Here is a 25,253-nt window from a genome sequence, read left to right on the forward strand (position 1 = left end):
TCCTCGGTGCCGCTGAGGGCGGGAGCGGCCCCAGCGCGGTGTCGGTGCCGGCCCTCCCGGCCGCCTCCGAGCGCCCTCGCCTCGGCTGAGGAGAGACGGGCAGAAAATGGCAAAGTCTGGAGGAGGAGGAGGAGGAGGCGGCGGTGGCGGCAGCGGGGGACTGACTTGGGTGGTAAGTTGTGGGGCTGCGTTTTGTCGTTCGTGGGTTTTGCTGCTCGTGTTTTATTATTATTGTTCCTTTTTGCGTCCCTTGCGTATGAGGAAAGAGCGCGGGTTGGCTTTGAAAGGAGGGAAGAGGCTGAGGGCTGTCGTAGAAAGGGAAGCGCTGTAGAGCTGCTCGGTAGAGGGGTCCGGGGTAGGAGGAGAGAGCCTGGGCTTGGAATTGGTGTTGCAGGAGGGGCTTGCACCCCTGAGGGCGTCCTCGGGGTGGTCGGGGCCGTAGGGAAAAGGTCGATCTGTGAGCAAAGAGGAGGAAAGGAGCCTCCCACCTTAGGGGCAGCGGGTGGGTCAGCAGGACTGTCTTGAGGTCGCTGTCCTCCAGAGCGAGTCGTGGGCTGTCTATCGTCCCACCAAAGTCTCACTTATTGCCTCTTGTTCCTAGAGCAAAGCCTTTGCGGGCTACCAGGGGGGCACTGTTTTGATCCCATCTTCTTTTCCAGCTCTCTGAAAGGACAATATCTGGAGTTCCCAAGTTTCAGAGACACTTAGGGAGCAGGAGCTGTGAGCTTGTTACTGTGTCTTGGAATTGAACTTTATCATCTTCCAGAAGTTGTAATAGACCCAAGAAGGGGGTGTTTTGTTGCTTTTAATGAATTGGTCTGAAGTAATAAGTTTAGAAAGGGTGCTGGTGATAACTGACTCTAGAACTATTCAATCATTTTGAGCTGCCCTAAAGTCCTTTGAGAGCACAAGCCCTGGCTCACACTGCAGAGAAATGCTCCCCTCGTCTATAGTAACAGTGGATGCTCTCGGGTTTTCGTGAGACCTGAGAGAAAGGAGGAGCAAAGGTGACCTGAAGGGGTCTGGTTCAGCCAATCAGTAACTTACCTGCCTTTCTCCTGCTCAGCTTTGAGGATAAACTCTTCAGTGGTTAAGCAGAAGACAATGAATCTTGATTGATAGATGGTGAGAGAGCTGCACCTTTAATCAGATACATGTGCTTTACAGAGGTAGCAACTTTTAAGAAGTCATGTTAAAGAGTAACAGCAAACTTGTTCTTGTGTTTCTCTACATCTTGGAGGTGTTGGAAAAGAATGTAACAGCATTATTGAGGTGAACAAATCCTGTGTATTCTGATGGTGGACTCTTTCCGTGGCTCTAATTACTGCATTTTATGTAATTCTCTTTTTCAATTTAAGAAGCTGGCGGCATGGAAAGGTATATAAAAATTATGAGCAAGTTTCTGGGTGTGCCACTTGAAATTAGACAGTTTAGATGTGGGAACAGCCCTAAGTAGAGAAGCTAAATTGATTCTCCTTTCCTTCCTGCAGTACTCTGTGATCTTTATCAACTGTGGTCTTTGGGTAGGTCTTCAGAATTAAGGTTTTTACCATCTAGGTTGGACCAAGTAATTGAAAGTTTTACAGCTCATATAGAAAACTGCAGAATGAAGTGTGAAAATTACTGAGTAGGCATTTTTAATGAAACATGTTCCTAAATGAAATGGGGTTGAAATTACAGTGAGTCAACAGTTTCCTACAACTGGAAATAATCAAACTTTTCTTTCTCTAAAAACAGTAAAGTTGTAGGGAAATAATCAGATTTTAGTTAAAACTGTGTTCATTTATTTTTTCAGAAAATAGTAGGAGGTTGTTTCTTTCTCTCTCACACATGCATTTTAAATGGTGAAGGTAGGACTTTTGAGCCAGCTCCAAAAACCAGACCTGTTCCATGTCAGCTGCAGAAGCATACAGAAGAACAATATTATTGTAGTACTGAAATGGATGGGGGCTGTGGCCAGTGTGCCAGGCCAAAAAAAAAAACCACATTAGTTGAGGTGGTGGCTCATGTGTAGATGATCATATGCTGTCCTTGAGGGAGAGAGGTGCAGAGGTAGGGACAGAATAGTTTCAGCTGTCTAGTTTTAATCTGCTTGCCATATATCTGCTGGATGTGCAACCACTTGCTGTTTGATTGTAAGTTGTTTGGCAACTACCTTGGTTTCTTTAGACTTCTTATGAATATGTTGAAACCACTAGGGTGCTTCACTGTCTGAGTAATGTATTTTGCATTGTTAGTGGTTTCTTAATAAGACCATGAGTTAAACAATGGAAGGATAACAGAAGTAAGTCTGGCTCAAAAGATGAGGAAATAGTTAAAACTTGGTGGGACGTTAATTTATGTTTCAAACTAGCAAATCCTGTGTACATAAACTGGTGCTCATATTTTAGTAAAGAGTTGTATGTGTAAGTTTAGCTTTAGATTCAAACAGCACAGTTGATCATGCATCAAATAGTTAGGAAACAATTACATGCAGCTGTGAAAAAGGAAAGGTACTTTCTGTGGTAGAGAATTTACCTTAGAGTGAATTTCATAATGAGACATCATAGAAGTGTCAGGTGATACCTGCTTTTACTGTTGAAAGCAAGAGGAATTAAATGTTTATGGAAACAAACACCAAGTTGTCTGTATTTTTAGCTAAATGCAGCAGAACTTAAAGAAATGTAACAAGTTGCCTGGTAAGCAGGCACAATTACCAGTGAGGGTGTGAGAGTATAACAATTGAAAATGTTTATTGGGAAAATAATTTAGCATTATAGAACTGAAAATAAACCAAGATAACTCTGATTTATAGAATGTAGTTGTTATTTTTTTAATTGCCTCTTTTTTTCTTGTTCTGGTTGATGATTTTTATGAATCAGCTTGCAGCTCTCCACTCTAATAGTTGGTAGAAGGTGGAGTTTTGACCAACAGAGTGATATAAATTACTTTTGGTGGATGATCTCCAAGAGTCACTCACAAAAGTGTCAAATTGTATTAAGAGTTGGTTACAAAAGCATGGTTTTGTAACTAGAAGAATTTTCATTTGTGAAATATGGTGACATTTTCTAATGCTAGAAAAACTTACTTTGAACAAGAGAAATAATTCTTTAGCCTCTGTGTGTGCTTAGGGACTACAGAAGATGAACTGTTGTAATGGTACAGTAATAGTTACTTACTATTTTTTTATAAATATGCCTTTTATGTTGAAGGTGAAGTAATTACAAGTAACACTGTGAAGTGTGTTGGTTGTGATACAATGGTAATACCCACAAAGCTATGGAAGAGTGTTTCAAACAAGCAACACTTCATCACTTACTTCTGTCAATGTTTTCAAGACTTTCTCCTTGACCCTAATTGCTACACGAGCCTGATAAATGGAAGCTGAGACTCCTGAAGACTTTGAACACGACTTCCATTTTCCTGCCCTTTATGAAGGGATAGGTTTCAGGTCTAGGAAATGCTAGCTTAAAGTGAAACTTTACTGAGTGTCAATGTGACTTTTCTTTTTAAAGAATATAATTAATATCAGATCTGTGTGCTTCTCAGATGGAGCAGAATGGAAATAATGTACATTATTAGTAGATGGAAATTATATATTTAGTTTATACTGATTCATACTTGGTTTGAATAAATACTCTAATTGTATACTGGTAAGTGAAAACATACAACCTTTCAAATAATTTAAATTCAGATGTTACCACCTTAGTTTACTTTGACAATATTAAGTTAAAAGTTATTTTTATTTTTTTTTAAAACACAGAGAATGTATGTAATTAATAAAATAGTAGACTCAAAATTAAAGAAAAGAACCCTGCCCACAAATAAAGTGGGCACCAGTCCTTCCACCCCAGTCCTTCTGTTAAAGGAAACTTGTCTGTCTTTTATCGTTTCATTTGAAATCAAATACTCTTAACTGTAATAAAGGGATGGCTTTCAGTTTGACTTGGCTTTTAATAATTTGTTCTGAGAGGATTAAAACAAATATTCTTCTTGAATAATGTCTGATAACTCCTAGTATGTGCCATAATTCACTTGTTATGGCTTCTGCACTAGGTGTTCTTTAACTTTATGGGTAAGTTTTTTGCATCTGAAATCTGAACTGGATCTCTCCTGCCCCAAGGATCTGCCCACCATTGCTGTGTTCTGAGCTTCACCCATTGCTCTGATTTGGGGGCAGGGACTTTTGGACATTATAGTGCTCAGAGGAAGAGTGTCAGGATATGACAGTGTGCCTAAGTGAGTTGCAGTGTGTTGCTGCTCTACCACAAGTCTGGTTCTGTAAGCTGTCAGGGTCTGAAGTACAAATGTGATGTAATACGACCAAATCCTAATCAAATCTTCCCTTTTTAGAAATAAGCATACTCTCCTAGAGGTAAACAAAGTGCAAATAGTTATTATTTTTATTACTGTTTATTACTAGTTTATTAATTTCAGAGCAAAAGTAGGTGGTTGAAGCTCCTGCCCTCGAGTCCTCCAGACCTCTTTAGTCGCCTCTCCAGACCCACGTCAAAGCTCAGAATTAACTTTCTGTACTTTCCATTTCTTTATCTGTATCAGGCCGCCTGTTTCTCCCCTGGCTGAAGCCGGGCCTAGGGCACAGTTGTCATATATGTAACAGTTGTTATATATGCTGTTAGTTACTTTCTTATCTTTCCTCTGCTACACTGTGGTATCTGCAGAGGGCGGGGGGGAAAAAACTCTTGTGTTGTTGCCAAGTCTCGTTTCAGTGCTCTTCTCTTGCTTTTTGTGAGTATCTAGTATGTTGACCAGAGAACTGGCAGGTTTATTTGTCCTGTGTGTGTCCTTCGCCCTTCCTCCTGCCCCCCTCTTTTTTATTTTTACTGTTATATGAAGGAAGGACAGTCAGACCTGAAATGGTTGCCCCAATGTATTAATATTTACTTTTATTAAACATAATGTGTTCTGTAGGCTTTGAGCTAGTTTGAGTTAAATCAGCAGCTGAGGGGAAGCAGTGTTCCCTCTTGCCCTTGTTGAATTTCTGATTCTGATGCCCTTAAGAAAGCGGTGTTGCAAAGAGATGTCACGACTCTCCTGAGTATTCTAGCACTAGGATCCTATCCTAGAGGGAAATGTTTGTAGCTCAGTTAGGTGAGTCAGACACAATAGTTCTGAAGAGGAATTCCTCAGATGTTATGATTTGCCTGCAAAGAAAATGTGGTTGCCTCTTATCCTCTATCCTCCACACACCATTCAGTTAATTCTTTTATTGCCCAGTCTTCTCTGTGTTAGAGTGCTGAATAATGCAGGATCAAAGAAGTGATAGAGGTGATATCAGGTAGAGGCTTGGTGCTGGAACAGGATCAGGGCCAGTCTCACGGCTCAGTAGCGTGCATCTTCACCCTCTGCGTTCTGAGTTGGGAGCAAACCTTGCTCTGGTGTGGGTGAAAGAATGATGAATGCATGGAAGTGGGGAACTAAATTGTAATCAAGTCTGGGAAGGAATGTGTATCTTAGGAATTGGGGAGGAATTGATTTTTAAAAGTATGTGGGGATTACTTTAGGTGTTTGATGGAGAAGGTGCACATTCGAACACGTGTCCTCTGTTAATGTTCTGCCTGTCTGGATTTGTGGGTGTACATTTAGTTTCTAAGATGCCCATACTGTATTAAAGAGTAAGTAAGGAATTACTTTATTTTGACAGATAAAGTAACCTTTCCAAATAAGAGCATGTAACTAGTCTAAGATGGACAGTTTAGGGTTGAAAAAAATTACCATTTAAATTTAGTATTTAATTTTCATAGACTTTATTTTTCCAGAAGTAGATTTTTAACTTGCATCTAAACTGCCTTGTGTGTCTATGTGCAAATGCAGTCTTCAAATGCGTGTTTATGTTTCAATAAATGACAAGCAGCACATGTGATTCATAGCTGATGGATGTGAGTGATTCCATCCCTGGGAGTGAGTTTTATGTATATTATAGATTATATAGAGAGAACTTAGAAAGGAAAACCATTGCAGAAAACTTAATTTTTCTCATTTAAAGTAGTAAATTTTTTGCAAGTCACCCACAGTGAAAATATTATTTTGCACTATACAGGTGTTTTGAAAGTATTCAAAAGCAGATTGAGCAAAAAATATGTAGTTCTACATGTGTATAACTGCATTTGAAAATTGAATGCTTGGGGACCTAGTAGTGTACTCTCAAGTACTTCTGTTGGAACCCAGGTATTTTTGAACAATGTATTTTAATGCTAACGTTCCAGATTTAAAGTGAATATTAAACCAAGGCATATAAAATGTTATTACATAACTTTGAAAATACATACTAAAATATGAAGTGCATTGTAAGTTCCAGCAACCAAAAGAGGTGTCAGGATCAAATCATACCAAATGTTTGTTAATTTTTATTCAAAAATGTTTCCTTGCAATTTTCTTCAGATGTTTCAGTAATGAGTACTCAAAAGTTTGATGTGAAAAGGAGGGAAACATTCCTCCCCTCTCTGATTGGTGAGGATCAGATCTCCTAGTTTTAAAATTTCAGTGTGATTAAAAATGCTTTTACTGTAATGAACTAACTTCTTTTCAGTTGTGTTTGAAATGTGTGTTGTTAACTTATTCTATGATATCAACTCATCTAGTTTCATTTAATAAAATTATTTTAATATCCTGTCTGTCTTAATGCAATTCCAATTTACCTAGAAATGCAGTTTGCCGCAGAAAGTAAAGTACTGCTTCTAATTTTTACGTTATTAAAATGATAAATCTGTGTGTTTGTTACACTTGCCACATCTAAGCAACTTCAGTGGTTTTTTTTCAGCAGGTAAAAAAAAAAAGGTGTTAGCAAAGTTAGTTAGTGCAAAGACTGCTTGAGTTAAAACATGTTTGAAAGCCTCAGACCTGAACATCAGATCTATATTTTCTTTTGGACATAATTTAAAAAGTTACCTTAAAGAAGAAAGAAAAAAATATATAGCAGAGGATTAAATTGCTTGATCCAGTATGTATTTTTTCCTGATTCATGAAGTAGAATTACAATTGAGATCTTAAGCTGTCCTCCTTTCATGGAAGCAGCATGTTTTGAAGAGGTGCTGATTTCTTTTGCTCTTTTTTTAGTGAGCCTGGTTAGACTTGGGCTTCCTCTTCCTTCTTGGAGACGTTGAAAAGTTGCAAGAAGAGCGGGTGTATGAAAAACGGGATAAATATCTGCCCTAGTAAGGTGCCAAAAACACAGAATGTTCTGAGTTGGAAGGGACCCACAAGGATCTTCAAATCCAACTCTTCAGGGAACAGCCCCTCCAGGAACTGAACCCACAACCTTGGCATTATTAGCACCAGACTCTAACCAACTGAGCTAATCTCAGTGTTAAAAGTAGCTCTGTCACAGATTATTCTGAGTTGGAAGGGACCCACAATGATCATTGAACCCAATTTGTGAGTGGCCCATACAGGGGATTGAACCCATGACCTTGGCATTATTAGCACCAGCCTCTAACCAACTGAGCTAATCTCAGGGTCACACCAGCTCTCTCAATCTGTGAGGGGATCTTTGAGGAGAGAGCAAGGAACAATATTTTCTTGTCATGACAAAATCACAGGACCTTTAAGGTAACATTTAGAAGTAATTTTCTTATAAATCAAAAGAAACTGAGATACAGTGGAGAAAAAAAATTTTAAAAGAGCACTCTTGCAACCAGATAATTTGGTATGTAATATTTCCATAAGAGCAGTTAGGATTCTGGGTTCATCCCCTAAGCAGAGCATCTTTACTTATGAGAAATAGGTAAGTGTGAGCTTCACTGGAGATTTTTCCAACTGTGTAAGCTCTGGCAGCTCTGGGTTATTTGGACTTTTCAGTGAAGATAGTGTAGGAGTGTATGAACACCTCAGTCTTGTGTTTATTCCGTTGGTAGTTGTGTACCATAATATAAAGATACAAGAATGACAAGGTATCTGGGGAAAAATAACACACTCTTAGTCCTGCTGATGTAGAGAGAGTTCTACTGCATGCAGTCATTCAGGCTGTTCCTCCAGGCATCAGCACAGAGCTTTATGCTGGCTGAGGTACTGCATTGTGTCTTACACTGTTTAGTGACCCTCACTTAGTATTTTCCACCACTGTTATATTACAGTATTGCCATGAAAACGTTTAGGTGTTGTGTCACAATCTTGGAGTAAAATGGAGGCAAGTTGCTTGGAGGAGAGCAGTTGCAAGAAGTGAGGCAGCTGTTCTATTTTGTTATTAAGTAGCCCCAGGAGAGTTTGGGTTTTTTTAAATCATAAATAAGAGACTGTAAAAGCATGTGAGAAATTGTCTGAGGGGGAAGTTCCTTATTGGTCTGCTTGTGGAAAGGAAGGGAGGTAGTCCAGATGCTTGAGAAAACAATCCTGAAGTTGTATCATATTAACCTATTCTTCCTGATATTAGTTAAATCTTTCAGAATATGCCATGTAGACTTTCTTCTTTGCCAGTTGAGTAATAAACATACATATCAGGTAACAGAGAGAGGATGAAAATGCAGAACAATTTAAAAGTCATTTAAAAAATATTTGAAGTTATTTTATGCATCTTTTATATGGTATCTTTTATGGAGAGGTGGATTCTTCTGCCTGCCAAGGCACAGTTCTTAAATTGCAAATTAAAGGGTAGAGTTTTGATGATCTCCATGATTGTCAGCACTTTTAGTGAACAATCCTGAAAGGCTTTTCCTAATTACTTCTGTAGGAATGTTATTGTGGGAGGATGAGTGGCTGAGGAGGGGGGGGAGTTTTGGAACAGTATTTAGGCTTTATTGACTCATTGATGCCTCTGTTTTCCTCCTTCTGCATTGCCGTAAATGTCTGGAACACCAACCCTCTGCTCCTTTCTCATGGAGTTTACTACAGGATTGAGACTAGAATATGCAATATATTTATGAGACTTGTAAAACATTTCAAGATTTGTAAAGTCTCTGGAGGAGCAGTAGCTGTTGTATAGAAGGACCTGAGCAATTAAACTCCAGTTACTTTTTCTAGTTTTTTTTAAAGAGCACTGGATTCATATTTATTTTAATATGGTAGAAAAGAATAGATTTTGAAAATAGAGATTACTGGAAAATATGGCTGTGTTACCATGGATGCTTCTAATAATAAAAAAGCAGATTTTATTGTTGAGCAAACCGTTGTATGAGTATTTAAAGTTTGTTTGATGTTTGGGACAGGAACAAAAAAAAAAACAAAACAACAAAACCCCAACAAACAAACAAAACCCCCCCACAAACAAAGAACAACAAAGAAAGCAAGCGTATTTTCATTTACATGGTGCCTTGTGTTAAGTAAGTTTGTTGCTATTGCTTTTCTTTTGAAGATTCTAGGGAGCAGACTTGTAGTGGTTACTACTGATCATACGGTGTTCATTTGTAGGGCACCCTGTATATTAGAAGTATGAAAAACTCAAGGAGCACAGTCAAGGTGTTTTAGTATTTCAATGCAAGGTTGACAGGGAAATAACATAAAGGTACATCAGTCCTAATATACTGATGGCTGTTACGTTCATGAGAGTTCAAGAATTTGCTTCTCTTGTATAATGGAGAATTGCTTCCCATTGCATTTGGATAAGTAACCTCTAGGTGATATTTGTGCTCTCCTCTATCACTAATGCAATGTGACTAGTAGTCCTCAAGCTGACTAGAAAAGTCTGGGTTTGGGGTGCTAGGAATAAAATCTTCATGTGTGGGTTCAGTCACTGCTGCTGATGTGTTGCAGCTTGACGTGTGTTACTGTGCCAGTCAACGTGAGCTGAAAAGCCACCCTGTTGGATTTGTTCTCTCTATGTGTTCTCTTGCAACATGAATGTCTTAGCCATGAATGTTGTCTTATTCATGCCTGAAGTTTTTTCTACAGTTATTCTCTAAAGTTTGTTTGCTAATCTGGAGATAGGTCAGCAGAGGAAAAATACCTCGGTACAAATTCTCATGTACCTAAAAAGAATCTATCAGGTCGTGTCAAGTAATCATTGCAATGGGGAAACGTGAATGTGCTGGGAGTCTGGAATACTTTCACAGTGCCCAAACTGGTGATGCAGTAAAGCATTAAAAAAGGTCAAGAATGTGGGAAACACTGGGTTATAAAGAGGTGCTGCCTGATAACCTGAAGTTCAGATGTCAGTACCTCTAACTTTTTGATTTCTTGGCTAGCGGAGAGTTTGTGTATGAGTTGGCTGATGGAACAGTGGACCAAACAGATTTGGTCATTCAGTGATCCAAAGACTTCATTCAGTGGTTCTAAGGACCACTGTTCTAAGAATCTGTAAGAAAACTGTCATATGTTACCTTAAAGTTTAACATTAATAAATTCCTTTTCTGTGGCTGTGTTTTTTTTCCTTGCTTGTCTCTGATTTTTAGCTGGAAAAAAAAAGAGATTCTTAAAAGATTAATTTGTTACCTAAGTATTCATAGATGTAGTTTTTGGTACTGTGTAAACAGTATCAAAATTTAATATTGGAATAGAACTTTTTGGTAGACAGACAACTAAAAAATTTCAGACCCTTAAAAAATTTAGCAGTAAAATTCAGTTAATTTGTCATCATGTGAGGGCAGATGTTAGACACTTCCTTTTAAAGAACATAGTGTGTGCTAAGATGAGGATCTGAATGTGCTGCTGATTGCATGCAGACCTGTACCAAATAAAGCAGAGCTGTTGCTGTACTAACTTCATATAGGTGTGAATTCATATTTAAAACAATATACCTAATTTTCTGGTCAGAAGCAGTTACAGTGAGCTTACATGTTTGTACAAAAGTGGTATTCCTCAAAGACTGGTGGAGAAAGCAAATTCCTACATTTTTAAAATTTAGTGTGCTGTAATACTGTATATTAATAATCCTAAAATACGAATGATGCTGCATTTATTTTGTGTACCTATTTATTAGGAAGATGAAGCTGTTTAATTCCAAGAACGTCATTTCATAGTGCAGCTAAGCAATCTGAATGATATCTGTTGAAAAGTGTAGTGGTTTTTTTTTTTTTTTAACCATATCCTCCTAGCTGTGTTTCTGCTCTTTTCCTTGCACCACTAGTTGTCTGATTCTCTAGCAAGCTTGTTCACAAAAATGATCCAGTGGACAACTGGTTGCTTGTAGTTGATGAAAAATGGAGGGAAAGCTGTATTTCCTCCCTGAACTGACTTGTTGGGAGGTGGATTTGATTCCACTATAAGGAGCGGAGAAGCAGGAGAGAAGGGAAGAAAGAAGGAACTTTTCCCTTTTGGCCACAATTAACTGTTGTGTTTTTCTACAATGGAGAGTTCTGACCATTCAGAAGCCATTCCACAACTGAATCATCATCACAAAAGTGTATATAATGTGATATTTTCGGAGTCAAGAGCTAAGTGTCAGAATCAGGAGACTAAAAAAGACCCCCAAACATGAGGAATTTCAAACAAACAAGCATGTTAGTGTCACTGGAGTGAGACTAGTTCTGGATGAATGTACCAGAAGCTTGTTTCCATGATCAGCTTTGGGAAAGATGTGATAGAGAGATTTAGTTCATGCCACTAATGGTATGCAGCAGTCTATGGAAATGTGCTGTGGTAAGAGGGAACTGTTACTTTTGTGAGTTTTCGTCTTGGCAGGAGAGACCAACCATTTGTTAAACACAGCAGGAGGGTGGTTTATTTTGAAACTCCCTCCAGTTTTGTTTTCATGGTGGGAGGTATTCTCATCCAGAGTTTTCTTTGGGAAAATTGCAAAATGTTTAGGTAAAAATTTATTAGTTGTCTATTTTTCTAAGGCAAGAAGAGGCCATTGCGATCCAATTTATAACACTACACTGCAGTCAAGTACATATTATCTATAGAATTACCCAGTAATTACTATATTGCACCTATACACTTCTTATTTTAGCATGTCTTCCTCAGAAGAGGTAATTTTGTTTTGAACTGTAATCACTGGATTTCATTGCTTAATAACCTCCCAAGGTTCTACAGCTTAATTAGACTCAGAATTTACTGTCTTGTCCCACTAAATGTGCTTATCTTACACTTAAGGAAATGTAGGACACATGGCATGTGCTTTTCTAAATTTTTGTCCCAGGGCTGCATTTGCCTCTTCAGGAGTATGTATCAGGAATATTCATTATATGGAGTAGTTTAGATGTTAAGGCAGGAGAGACAAAGCCAAAGGGAAGGTATTTTCTTTTTCACATACATATTCTCTTCTAAGTTGATTTATGCTTGTCTGCCTATCTAGAAAATGAGCCCTTTTTTACCATTTAGTATGGGTAAGAAAAAATGGGCAGACTAAAGAAAAATTATTTGTTGGTTTGGTTTGTTGGGTTTTTGTTGTTGTATAGAGTGTGGAGGAGAAGATGACAGTGGCCAATACAAAATCAAGTCTCTGTAAGTGGGGAGAGACATTAACATTTTTCAGGGTTTTCAACTTATTGCGATGGTGTGGAATTCAACCACTTAAATAAAAGTTAAACTTAGAGCAAGGAGTCAAACCAAAGATGTATAATCCAGTTATGGCAGGATTGAAACTGCTGATGAAACCTGCCTTCTTCGTTGTAGCTTTACGTTTTATTGCGTATTTAGATAGGAATAGTTTTTCTCTGGTGCTGCCAAACTCTCCAGGTCAAATGTGTATTAAGATTTAGCTCTATTAAGTACAGCTGTTTTCAGCATAAATAACCAGACTCAGCATGGTGGCTCAACATGATTTCAAAATGCAAAGAAAGATGACATGACCCAGTTTTCATTAAAAAAAGGCAATAAAAATCTCTGACTTAATATGGATGTCACACATGCTGTGTTATATGTAGAAATGTCAACGGGTGAGACTAACAAGAAAAAAAAAAAAAGGCAAAATGGGAAGAAAGAAGATGCCAAAATGAAATATGTGAGCTCACAGGTCGAAGATAGAGAGTAAAATTTTGTTGCCAAACTGTCGTCTGTTAAAAGCTCTTTGGGTTCTGACTCTTGAGATCACCGAAGAAAAGAATGACTACCGCTTTCACACAGGATCAGATGAATGTATGGCAAACACAACTGCAAAAGAGAAGCTCTGCAGTCATTGCAATCATACTGGATGATATGGTTTGAAGCTGGCTCCCTGCCAAGTCTCCAAACCTTACCACCAGAGTTCCCCCCCCCCCTCAAACCTCAGGGAGAAGAGGGAGAAAAAACGAAAGAAAACCCGAAACGAGAGAGAGACAACCAAAGTGATATATATAAATATATTTACACTTATATATAATTAAAAAAAAAAGGAAAGGGAAGGGGGAAGGGAAAAGGAACAAAACCAAAATATTATATATATATAATATTCCCAATTAGCAGCCCAATATCTATCCACTAAAAGAGTTAACAAAGAAATAGCTCACTACTCTCCTGGGACAACCGAGGGTCACTCCGGAACGATCGCCGGCAACCTCTGTCTCCCAAGGTCGACAAGGCCCAACCAGGCCTCGCTCCCCAACACGGCAGACTCAACAGCAGGGAACCTGCACCTCCAAGCCGCCGGAAGGAAAGAGAACGAAGGCCTCTCCTCCTTTCTTCTTATAATCTGGCTTACGTAAAAATCGTAGGGAATACTGGGTAAATCTGGACCCTTCCTTGGTTACAAACTGGTCACCAAGGAAGGCCTAGCCCAAACCACCACACTGGAGAAAGCAGTTACCATGATAAAACACTGTTCTGAGAGTGTGCACAATAGTCCTGATGTAGCAACCCCTGTCAGCTGAGGATCCGTGTGTTTCCCCATAACAGTTACCACTGTACTGTGTTTAAGAGCATCTGTGGGGAACTGGCACCATCTGAGGTCACAGTATGAGGTATTAACTTCATGTCTTCTAAGAAGGATGGACAGTGCAATAGGTTTTAGCTTTCCAAACTGCTTAAGGATGGTCATCTTGCTGACTTGCACATGTGAATGTGAATGTTTGTCCTCAGCCCGGAGGGTTAGAAAGTCCACAAGATTATGAAGAATCTGTAAAGTCTTGAATGTCACAAGAATGTTGAGAAAGTCATACACTGTGTTAAAAAAAAAATAAAAATTGACAACATTAAAGTTGCAAAGCAGACCCTGAAAATTGGATATCCTGTAAACAAACAAGCAAAAAGCAGTCTTACTGTGAGGCAGAAGACTTAAGCCCTTTGTGACACTTGGTTAATTCTTTTTAGGGGTGTTCTCATGAAACAACACCTGGTAATGTTTTGAGAAGTGTTGTTGGAGCATTAACAATATGAAGAATTTTCGTACAGGACAGAATACAAAAGGCATTCTTGAGACAATTCCAAAAGATACAGAACAACATTATGGTTAAGCGCTTGCCCTGTTTAAAAAAAAATAAATTAAAAAGGGGGTAAGGGAGGATTTTCATGCTAAATTTACTTGTATTTTAAGTAGTAAAAACTCTGGATTTGAAAACACTTTCAAATTTTGGTTGTTTTTTGTTTGTTTGTTTGTTTGTTTCCAAGTTATTAAGGAAAACATGGTTAGGAAGACTGTGGAGGATGTTTGTGTCCATAGATCTATATCCGGGGTTTGCTGATGAAGATTTTTCATGTTTTTGGAATAAGTTCTAAACATTGCTTGCACTGTAAAAATGCCCATTCAGGCTGGACACACAGGGATTCAGAACTGGTTTTCTGAGTACAGCACAGCTTGAAATGCTTGGTCTGGGAAACTGCAGTTCTGTGGACTTCTGATCCTTGCATGCTTGCATAACATTCATTTGTGTAGTTGAATACTTTCTGGCTTTTGATTTTATGCTTGTATTTCAATGGGGTGTTAAATAAATTCTGAATGTTTATAACGTGAGTATTTTTTGCATACAGAATATATACTGTACTTGGAGTATTGTACAAATAAAATCTCTATTACAATCAAACTTTTAAGTAGGGCATGCTGGAAAAGTGCTTGTGTTATCTTAGTAAAAACTATAGAATTAAAATTCTTTAAGAGTACTTTTTCCTTTTTTTTTTTTTTTTTATATTCATTGACCATGAAAATGTTATGCTGATCCTTTGTGTATTTTTCTCCCCTCTTAAATCATACATTATCATGTTCCAATTAGTGTGTTATAGATGGTAATAGACGTAGCTGTCACAGGGAGTACAGTAACAAGATCTTTACTACTGCTGGGTTACAGCAATCTCCCTGTTCCCCAAGAGGTGACACTTCTACAGGACTAGATTTTTTTAGGCAGCAAAGTTTGTCTTGGTGTGACCTCTATTGTCTATCAACATTACAAAATTTGGAAGCATCTCAAGAGAAGACGGAGTTTTGATACTCTATATTTATTACTGATAAACTGGGAAGTATGAACTCTAAGTTGTCAGTAAGGCTTTCTCTGGAAAACAGAAATGCATTTCCTAGTGCTGTATTAATGGCAATAGCTTGTAGGAATCCCTTCACAATAGCTCTATTCTGTACTAATTTTTTACAATGTAGAGATACTCATTCAGTCATAATAAAATTGACTTTTTATAATTTTCTGACTCTTACTCTACTTGCCCCACAACACTTTTGCTGTTGGAGGTAGGAAAATTGTAGCCTAAATCTTTGAAGCTAATATTTGAGTTCTTACTTTGTTGTAACGTATTTGCTGAGCTGTGATGTGTGGTTAGACCCTAGTCCTCAGTTGCTGTACCAGTGGAAGCATTTTGGAGAGCTGTTTCAGAACAATCCTAAGAATACAGTACTGATGTACATGACAGCTGAAGAACTGGTGTGTGATCACTGCCCATCATGTACTTCACCTATTGTAAGAACTTCAAATAAAACAGCAAATAAACCAGTTAATTTTGAACAAGATTCTGGTGGTCTTTAAACCTGTAGTTCTTCTGTTTTCTATATGAATTACATCTCCTCTCTTCCATTTTTTTCAATACTTACTTCGTGTCAGAAGTATTATTTTATTCTCCTGCCATGTTCTGGTCCCTTTAGAACAAGTGAGCATAGTATAACTGTGCTAACAGAGCTGTGGAACCAGTAAGTGAGCTAAGGGTGACTCCTATGAGGTATGATGTCAAAAATTATCATAAAGTAAAATATATTTATATACACATACAGTTAAATTCATCGGAAGCCTGGACATCATTTAGAGAACTACTTCAGTGAAATGAAATTTATGTTGCAACTATTGGCAGTGCTTCTTCAGTAACAATTCTCATTCCTTCTCTTCCATGTATCAGTTTCATGTATCTGTTTGCAAACTCCTGTTTCATTTCTGCCTGATTAGCTGATACATGGCTAATCTTTTTAGGGTGGTGGTTACAAGGTTGTCATGGTTTAAGACCAAATAACAGCGGAGAGTAAATTAACTTGGATACCATAGCCCTCTAATCACACGTGATTTTGTGACCTCCCTGTTTGGCAGGAGATGTGATGGAATCCAGAAGAATAGTCATGAGAGTCTGTGTTGTGGTTCCAACTCTGCTGCATGTAATCCTGGTGCAGGATTGTGAGGTTCCCTGGATTCTTTCTCCCTCTTACTCTGGATACTGTCAGATATAGGACTAGGTAGTAGAGAATTTAATTCTCGTTTGGCATGTTCAGGTTTGCTCATGGCTGTTGTCATCGCTGGTGCACACAGCCTGCTTGTCTCTAAGGTTCTGGAAGTACGTGTTTCCTAGCATTTCCATAAATAAACTAGAAAAATGTGATTTCTAAATGTTGAAGAAAAAGGTAATTTCCCTTATTCTGAATAGAATGAAATGCTTTATTCCTGTGCCCGGTGGGCCGGGCAGGGGGAGATGTAGAGGCATCAAAGCTTGAATACTAGAAGCTGAAGACAAATTGGATTAATATGTGGATAATTGTATGCTGTAGGTTGGTGTTTGGCCTTTTTGATTCTGCTGAAGTTGTTTATGTGAGTTGAGTATCCTGTACTCCTTTTTCCTGTGAGTTTATGTGATTTCTTACCCTTTGCTTTCAGCGCTATCCGAGGCTGCAACAAAGGCTAGACAGAGAGAAGTGATGAAAATTTCTTTTTGCTGCAAAATTTGCATGATGACTGCTTAATCAAGGGTTAGAGTTTAGCCTGTACTTACTTTATGTAGATATGTACTGGGAACAGTTAAATGAGAGGAAAAAGATTTTTCTGAGAGGCAAGTGGGTTTTGTCCTCATTATTTGTCTGTTGATGGTTTTTACTCGTCCTGTAACACCTGCTTCAAACTTGGTAAACCCCCTGTAAGAGAAGGAGACTATTTCAGGTACCGGGCAGCTGGAGACAGAATTTATTAGGTCTGCTAGCCAGGACACTAAATCGTGTGAGTTCAAGTTATGTTTATTGGTATTTTTAAGATAATTCCAATTTACAGGTCAGAATGCATACTGTAAAATGTCCTACCTAGTCTCTTTGTTTATATGCCTTTACTGTCTCAGAATAGGGCTATTCTATATTTGGTTGTTCTCAGATATTTTAACTTTTATGTAGTTTTCATTCAATGGCAAGGAGATATTTATCAGAAAAAAAATTGCTGAAAGTGCAGCAAATCCCTGTATCCTCCCCCTACCAAGGTGTGGATTACTTTACTGTAGCACTGCTTGTTCTTCGAGACATTTTTCATAAAATCCAAACGTATCAGGCTTGAATTTTGTTTATATTGCTATGTTAGCCTATATGATTCTCTTTTTTTACAGTCTTTGGCTTATTTCATAGAATCGCAGAATGGTTTAGGTTGGAAGGGACCTTAAAGATCATCTAGTTCCAATCCCTGCTGCCATGGGCAGGGATACCTTCCACTAGACCACGTTGCTCAGAGCACCGTCCAACCTGGCCTTGAATAATTCCAGGGATGGGGCATCCAGAACTTACCTGGGCAACCTGTTCAGTGCCTCACCACCCTCACAGTCAAGGATTTCTTCCTAAAATCTAATCTAAACCTACTGGCTTTCACTTTGAAGCCATTCCCCCTTGTCATTTCCCTACATGCTCTTGTCTTGTAAATAATCTCTCCCCTTTTATCATGAAGCATTCCAAACTGGGATTGTACCAGGTTTAATCACTTCAACAGAGAATGGTAATTATAGCAATTGAGAAGCCATAGGAGAATCATTACAGTATTTCTTAATTCCCACTGAATGAATTGTCCACACTGTAATTGTAAAAGAGCAGTTTTGCTGTTATCATTCAGAGCAGTAATCAATGGTTTGGATTCAAATGCTTAAGCACAAAATGGGCGTTATAAATACTTAGTCTGAGGAGATGGGTGTCTTTTGTAATATGCTGTTGTTTCCTTATTTTAATTTATCGTGCTTAGTAAATCAATTCAAACTAAAGTTTGAATATGTTACAATTTTTTAAGAATCTGTCATATAATCTGTTGCATTTTTTCTCTGGAAGGATAGCTTGATCTTAATACATCTGAAAACTGAACATTTAAATTATGTGACAAGTTTTGATTGTAATTTAAATCTCTGCCAGATTTTGTTTGTATCTTGAGAGTGACAGATTGAATGAGTGAGGTTGATTGTTGGTTTGGGTTTTTTTTTAGACATTATTTGATAATCAGATGAATGCTTCAAAAAAAGAAGACTCAGAAAGTATTAATAAAAATGACACTTCTAAGAAGATGTCTGTTGAGAGAGTTTATCAGAAAAAGACACAGCTTGAGCACATCCTCCTCCGTCCAGATACCTACATCGGGTCAGTTGAACCCTTAACTCAGGTAAGTGTGACTAAATTTAGAATCTAATAGTTTTTGCTGTTTTAATGAGGAAATTACTACTCTGGTTAATAAATAGGCATATCTGAATTATATTGAGTTCTGAATTATAATGTTAAAAACTGGTCGTGTCTGTGCATGCATGCGTAGGAAAGGGATGAGAGAAGACTTTTTAAAGTAGTGCTTAGTTCATCAGAAAAGACATACTCAGAAAATCCTGAAGTCCAGTCGAAACACAAACACACATCTATGTGTGTAAACACACAGTTATGTGTGTATATGTCTGTCTACAAACATGCCTTTGTGCACACACCTATATGTGCATATTTGTAAGTGGCATTTGTTCTAGGTCCAGAAATGCTTTGGTCTGTTTGTTTAGATAGAGAACAGAGAATTTAAGCCTCCTGCTGGCACTTTCTTCAGCTGTTTTGTGAAGTTGCAAATTGCTTTAAACCTCACTGTTTATACTGTTGGGAGTTCCCTGCCAAGCAGAAAATAATGGATTTTCATTATGGAATTCTTTGTGGGTACAGCTGTAATTTTTGCTAAACTTCTGCTCCTGCTTTTGTCTTGTATGACAGCACCGATCAGACTGTAAGAGTAAAGTTCCTTAAGGAAACAGAGAAACATAGACTGCTTTACCAAGACAGTAAATATTTTTATTTTATTTTGTTTATATGTAGTTAATGTGGGTTTATGATGAAGATGTAGGAATGAATTGCAGAGAAGTTACCTTTGTTCCGGGCTTGTACAAGATCTTTGATGAAATTCTTGGTAAGTATTTTTAACAATAATATTGCTTTAGCATTAAGGAGTACATGCTTTTCCGAGTACTCTCAAACTACATTGTTTATATCTAAGTTTAAATCACAGAATTGGAGCCCCACTAAATTGTAGTGCATTCTAGGACTACAGAACAATTTAAACAGGGAAGACTTTTCAGTTGAACTTGTAAGAAAGTGTAAATATTTGTTACTGAATGTCCAAACTAGATAATTCTTTATGACCAATATTGTTACAAGATTTTTGATCTGTGTAGTCTATGAGGGCTACAATCTTAAGTAACATTTGGAAGATTATTCCTTCTAAAGAATGCAACTTCTAAGTTGTCTGAGTGTTCACTTAAATCATCATTTCATGAATCATTACAATTTCCTCCTTCTGTACAGAATGATAGTGGTGGTGGTCTTTAATAGATCATATCTAGACTTCAGGTAGTTTTGAAATTAATAAGTATCATACTGCCATTACAAAACATGGTGACTGAGGCACAAACAAATGATTTTTAGAAAATTATGTCACAAGTCACTGAGTTACTATGACTTCCTAGTTTGTGGTATTCCCTTGGGATGCACTGAAGACTAGCAGCAGGAGAGATGTGCAACATCTGAATACTGTGCTGTCTGCTGAACTGATATTTTGGGCTAATTGACAGGAAACTTTTTTATGAAGTTTGTTATAAGGATTGGCAGGATTACCTCATAAACTAAATTGTGGTCTACTGAGGTCAATGGAAGTTTTGTCATGACCTTCATTAGCTTCACAACTTCCACATCTCTAAATCTATGCTTTACAGCATTGCTGTCTTTGAGGCAATAAAGACTATATCTCTGCCAGGTGGAAAAGAATGCTTTTAAATTTTTTTTTTAACTGACTACTTAATTTGATAAATATGGGAAGGAAAATCTGTAATTACTTCTGTTTTGAATGCTGCCTCATAGATGTTATTTTTAGGCTTCTCACGTTATATGGACCATATTGTCCCATTCAAAAGGAAGATCATTATCCTGTCGTTACTGTAGTACTGTATGGCTTATTGCTTCCTTATGTAGCACTGATAAGTGCTCCACAGAGTGTGGTGTGAGACCTAAGGGTCAGAGTAATAACATTATGAAAATGGGACATCGTAGTTATGCATGCTTTTGAATGAAACTGCACTTAATGATTTTAGCAAAAACCCCTTGAAATATCTGATCTTATATTGAGATCCTTGCCATCTAGTAAGATATTGTACTTTGGTGTTTTGGGGTTTTATCTTCATCTGTTTCATGGGTGATGAGACGAATACTGAAAATGACTGTAATGTGCTTTCATGGTTAGTGGCCACAGTCACATTTCTGCTTTCTGTAGTTCATATACATGGGAGTGCAGTTTAATTAAATTCTGATCAAATGTTAATTTCCAGTTGTCCTTATTATGATCCTAAACTGTGTAGACCATTAGTTATAAGTCTCACAGGCTCTTTAGAGATAACTTTTGCTGCAGTCAGAACACTCCTTAATGGATGTGGCTTCTTTGGTGTGTTTCAGTGGCAAAACAAAGTGTAAACTGCTCTGGTGATGAATATAATTTTGAAGGGTTTTTCAGATACATGATATAATACGTAGCCAAACAGGAACAGCAACAGAAGAATTAAATGCTCAGTGTGTTAAGAACAGTTAGGAGAACAGGTTCACAAAATACACTTCTATATTTATTTCTGAGGTAGTCTAACTGCTTGAAATAGAGTCAGTAATTATAAGAAGGTCGAAAATATCTTCTTGCAGATACTTGGTCATATTTGTAGACTTCAGTACTAAGATACAGAATATACAAAGAGCTACCAGATTAAGAAACACCTAGACTATTGTAACTTGTGGTGATATATGTATATAAACAGTTTTACAGACCAAGAAATTAATTATTGCTCCTATGAAGTGTTAATTTGTGCCTCTTTGTTTCATAGTAAATGCTGCTGACAATAAACAGAGGGACAAGAACATGACTTGTATTAAAATATCCATTGATCCGTAAGTAAAAGCGTGTTTTCATTTGCTTTCCCTGCCAGTGCTGTTGTAGTTTAGATTGGTACAAACCATTTTACTAATGAAGTCAGATTTCTTTAAAACAAAATATTTTTTGAATTATTTCCATTAGCTTCATATTTTAAGATGAAGAGGTGATTTAAAAGTGGTTAACAATAAGTGCTACCATTCTGAATTAAAAGTGGTTAGCAATAAGTGCTACCATTCTGAATTTATAGTAATTTGCTTTCCTAAACCATTCATTAATGTTTGATTGAATGAAACTTAAAACCAGAGGATCATAAAATACATGATGAGATGAAAGCTTGGCAGTACATAACTATAGCCAGCTAAGTTACTTATAAATCTTAAATACTAGCTTTGAGGTTTTGTAACACAGTTTTGCACCTCTTGAACTTCTATGTTAACCCCTTTAGCATTAGGATAAGGTTATGTTCTGAATTAGTCAGCTGTATCACACTGAAACTTCATATTGCAAACACATCATTACCAGTGTTTTTTAAACTGAATACTTTGAGATAATTTCTAATGAGAAGTACTGCAGTTAAATAGATGCTGATTGGGTTCCTTTAGTAGTACCTTTTCAGTGACATTTAACTGAATAATAAATGTTTTTCACACCTAGTTTTCAGACCTAACCTCTTAGATAAAGATGCTGAGAAGTAATTTTTCTGCTTTCATCCTGGAGTGGGAAGGAAATGGTAGTGTAAATCTGCCTGACCCATCATGATTTTGAACTCTCTAATACTCAAAAATGAAAGTTCTGTGTGAGAGTTAGCAATATTAATGATGCCAGATATTGATGGATTTTGGCACCAGTGCATAAAGTAAGTTACAATGTTTATCATAAATCAGAAAGAATAGTTTGAAACAAATGATAATTTGGCTGTGTCTGGATGGACTTCAATGAAACCTAAAAAGGTGCATCTCTAACTTGAGTGTCATTCTGTCACTAAACTTCAGGATCCTGTTGCAGATCATGTTGATAGTGAAAGCTCTTCAGACAGATTTTTGGGTGTTATTTTTACGTTATGAAATACTGTCATGTACGGACAATTAAGCTCCTTCTTCTAAGACATCTAATAAGCACAAATGAGTGTAATTAAAGTTGTTAGAGCTGTGAGTAAATGTGGTAAGAATATGGTCTTTTGTTATATTTTTAGGTAGTTATTTAAACAGGTATGGTGAAGTCTGTTTTCAAGATTAATTTTCCCAGTGTCTTCAATATTTTATAGGGAATCAAACATTATCAGCATATGGAATAATGGAAAGGGAATACCAGTTGTGGAACACAAAGTAGAAAAAGTATATGTACCTGCTTTAATCTTTGGACAGCTGCTAACATCCAGCAACTACGATGATGATGAGAAAAAAGTTACAGGCAAGACTATTTAATGTGCTTTGTTTTATTCAGTTAGGCCATTGTGTGCTTCTTCAGTATGCTTTCCCTTCTTAATTTTCCTCTTTCTATTCTATTTCGTAACATATGATTATTTAGTCACCATTACTGTAGCTCTTTTTTAGAGTAAAAAGACTCAAAGAACATATCTAACTTTTTCTTTTTTAATACCAATATTTACAGGCAACTTTACATTTACATCTTTAATGTCAGTACTTGTTATTGAGTAACAAACAACATAGTTTTAGATTTTAATTCTATTTATGTAAGCACTTAAACATTTGTGCTCTTGAAATGAAGGGAAAAATAAATTTAATAAGTTAGGACATTATTTATTATCCTAAATTTAAGCTGACTCTAGCTTACTATATGTTGTTTTTTCAGGTGGGCGCAATGGCTATGGTGCAAAACTTTGTAACATATTTAGTACAAAGTTTACAGTTGAAACTGCTTGCAAGGAATACAAACACAGCTTTAAGCAGGTATAGAAATGTTCAAAAATATTTTTTTTGCTGTAGTTATAAATTTAAAATTTAGCACATATATTTCAGGAATATTTAATGAACTTAATCATTTATCATTCAGATGGATGTGTAGAGTTTGCAGGCTAGGTTAGGTCAGTCAGTAAAAATGGTATTTCTATGTATTAGACTTTCTGGGTTAAGTAATACTTTCTTCAGAGGGTTAGGTGACTAAAAATGAAAAACAAGTTTCTGTTAAAACTAAAGTATATTCACACACCTGTGAAAAGGAGTATATTCAGTTGCAACGTTTTGTAATTGCTGTTGTATAACTTGCCAAAAAATCTTTCTACTTAGCTATGCAAACATGGAAACAATTATCTGTATAATTTTGTATAGTGTTAAGAAACAGATTTTTCAGTGTTGATGTCATAAATTTCATTAGCCCTAACTTGACTTAAGTGCAAACCCCCCATTTGAACTCATTGCTCATTGTTCACCTACAGACCAAAGGTTGAACGCAATCAGATTTATTGTATACAACTTTGAGATGGCCACCTTTCTAAAAGTTTAAAGAACTTTGGTAGAGTATTAGATACCAAAGTTCCTTGGCTTTGGAGTCCTTCCCAGCTGGTAAATCCTTTTCTTTCTTTCTGGACAAAGAATTAATTTCTGGTCATGCTGTCATGTCGCTACATAAATAATACATTTAATCCGTTACACTTGTCTCTTACAAAATGTAATATTTTCTGCTGACTGCCAAGGGCAAATTAATATTGAGTTAATTTTACTTTTTGAAAATTACATACTTTATGACTTAAAAGAGCTACATTTTCCAGTATTTTCAAAATTTTGAAAATTTAGTACAACTGAACTTTGATACATGCTGTGAGCAGACATTCTGCTTGATCACATAAATATGCCCACGTTCTTAAATGGGGAACAGCACAAGACTCCTGAGTCAAGTCTGGGCACCTTGGTTTTTCCAAAAGGCATGCTTTGGCAAACTGGTCAGTCACCAAGATGCTGTCTTGGAGACTACCAAGCCTCTGCACAGGGACCAAAAAGCCTCTCTGTAGAAGTGTGTAGTAGATTGAAAGCGTTAAACGGATGGGTAATAAAGACTATAAAGCCAGCTCACTTGTATCTAATTTAGTAAGTTCTGGGAGGGGCTCTATTTGTGTTTGAATCATGTCCACCAGTGTAGTAATACCTGCAGGTTTGCAGAAACCACAGATGTGCTGTCACCTATGCTTATGCTTATCTTTGTAAAACAGTTAATTTTGTGTAGTGTTTTACCAGAGGAAACTTCTAAAAGAAGTTTGTGAGCTTTTTGTTTTGTAACTGTTGCAATCCTAGCATAGTTGGAAAAGGGAACAAAGGAGGAGGATGACATATATTGTAAACTAACATTTAAACTGTTTTATTTCCAAAGACTTGGATGAACAACATGATGAAGACCTCTGAGCCCAAGATTAAGCATTTTGATGGTGATGACTATACATGCATTACATTCCAGCCAGACCTATCTAAATTTAAAATGGAAAAACTTGATAAGGACATTGTGGCCCTCATGACAAGACGAGCGTATGATTTGGCTGGGTCGTGCAAAGGAGTCAAAGTCATGTTGAATGGGAAGAAATTACCTGTAAGAGCATAACATAAAGTATCTTGAGTGTACTGAGTATTTGATGCAAAGAGCAGTGATTGCTACCCTTGTTGCCCGCAGGTAAATGGATTCCGCAGTTACGTAGATCTCTACGTTAAAGACAAGCTGGATGAAACTGGAGTCGCGCTCAAAGTCATTCACGAAGTTGTGAATGAACGGTGGGATGTGTGCCTCACTCTGAGCGAGAAGGGGTTCCAGCAGATCAGCTTTGTAAATAGTATAGCTACCACAAAGGTGAGTAGTTTAGATCAAATGGTAAAAAAATGTAAATGATAAAATATGTGCTGAGGTTACGCCCAGTTCAGGGGGCGGATAAAAAATAAAACTGGG

General features: G+C 37.2%; 1 protein-coding gene across 2 annotated transcripts in view; it reads left to right on the top strand.

Annotated features, from left to right (window-relative positions):
• The first annotated feature begins 53 nt into the window (after positions 1–53).
• TOP2B (DNA topoisomerase II beta) overlaps positions 54–25,253 on the top strand; it is a 64,540-nt gene continuing 39,340 nt past the window's right edge. For both annotated transcript variants that reach the window (XM_018075369.2, XM_018075370.2), the window contains exons 1-8: positions 54–172; positions 18,420–18,593; positions 19,274–19,364; positions 21,316–21,379; positions 22,630–22,775; positions 23,178–23,275; positions 24,690–24,902; positions 24,984–25,157. In XM_018075369.2, coding sequence (XP_017930858.1) covers positions 107–172; positions 18,420–18,593; positions 19,274–19,364; positions 21,316–21,379; positions 22,630–22,775; positions 23,178–23,275; positions 24,690–24,902; positions 24,984–25,157 — 1,026 coding nt within the window. In that variant the 5' untranslated portion in view covers positions 54–106. The remainder of the gene's footprint in view (positions 173–18,419; positions 18,594–19,273; positions 19,365–21,315; positions 21,380–22,629; positions 22,776–23,177; positions 23,276–24,689; positions 24,903–24,983; positions 25,158–25,253) is intronic.

This window comes from Manacus vitellinus, unplaced genomic scaffold, assembly GCF_001715985.3.
Source record: "Manacus vitellinus isolate BGI_N305 unplaced genomic scaffold, ASM171598v3 scaffold_3_pilon, whole genome shotgun sequence".
NCBI lineage: Eukaryota > Metazoa > Chordata > Aves > Passeriformes > Pipridae > Manacus > Manacus vitellinus.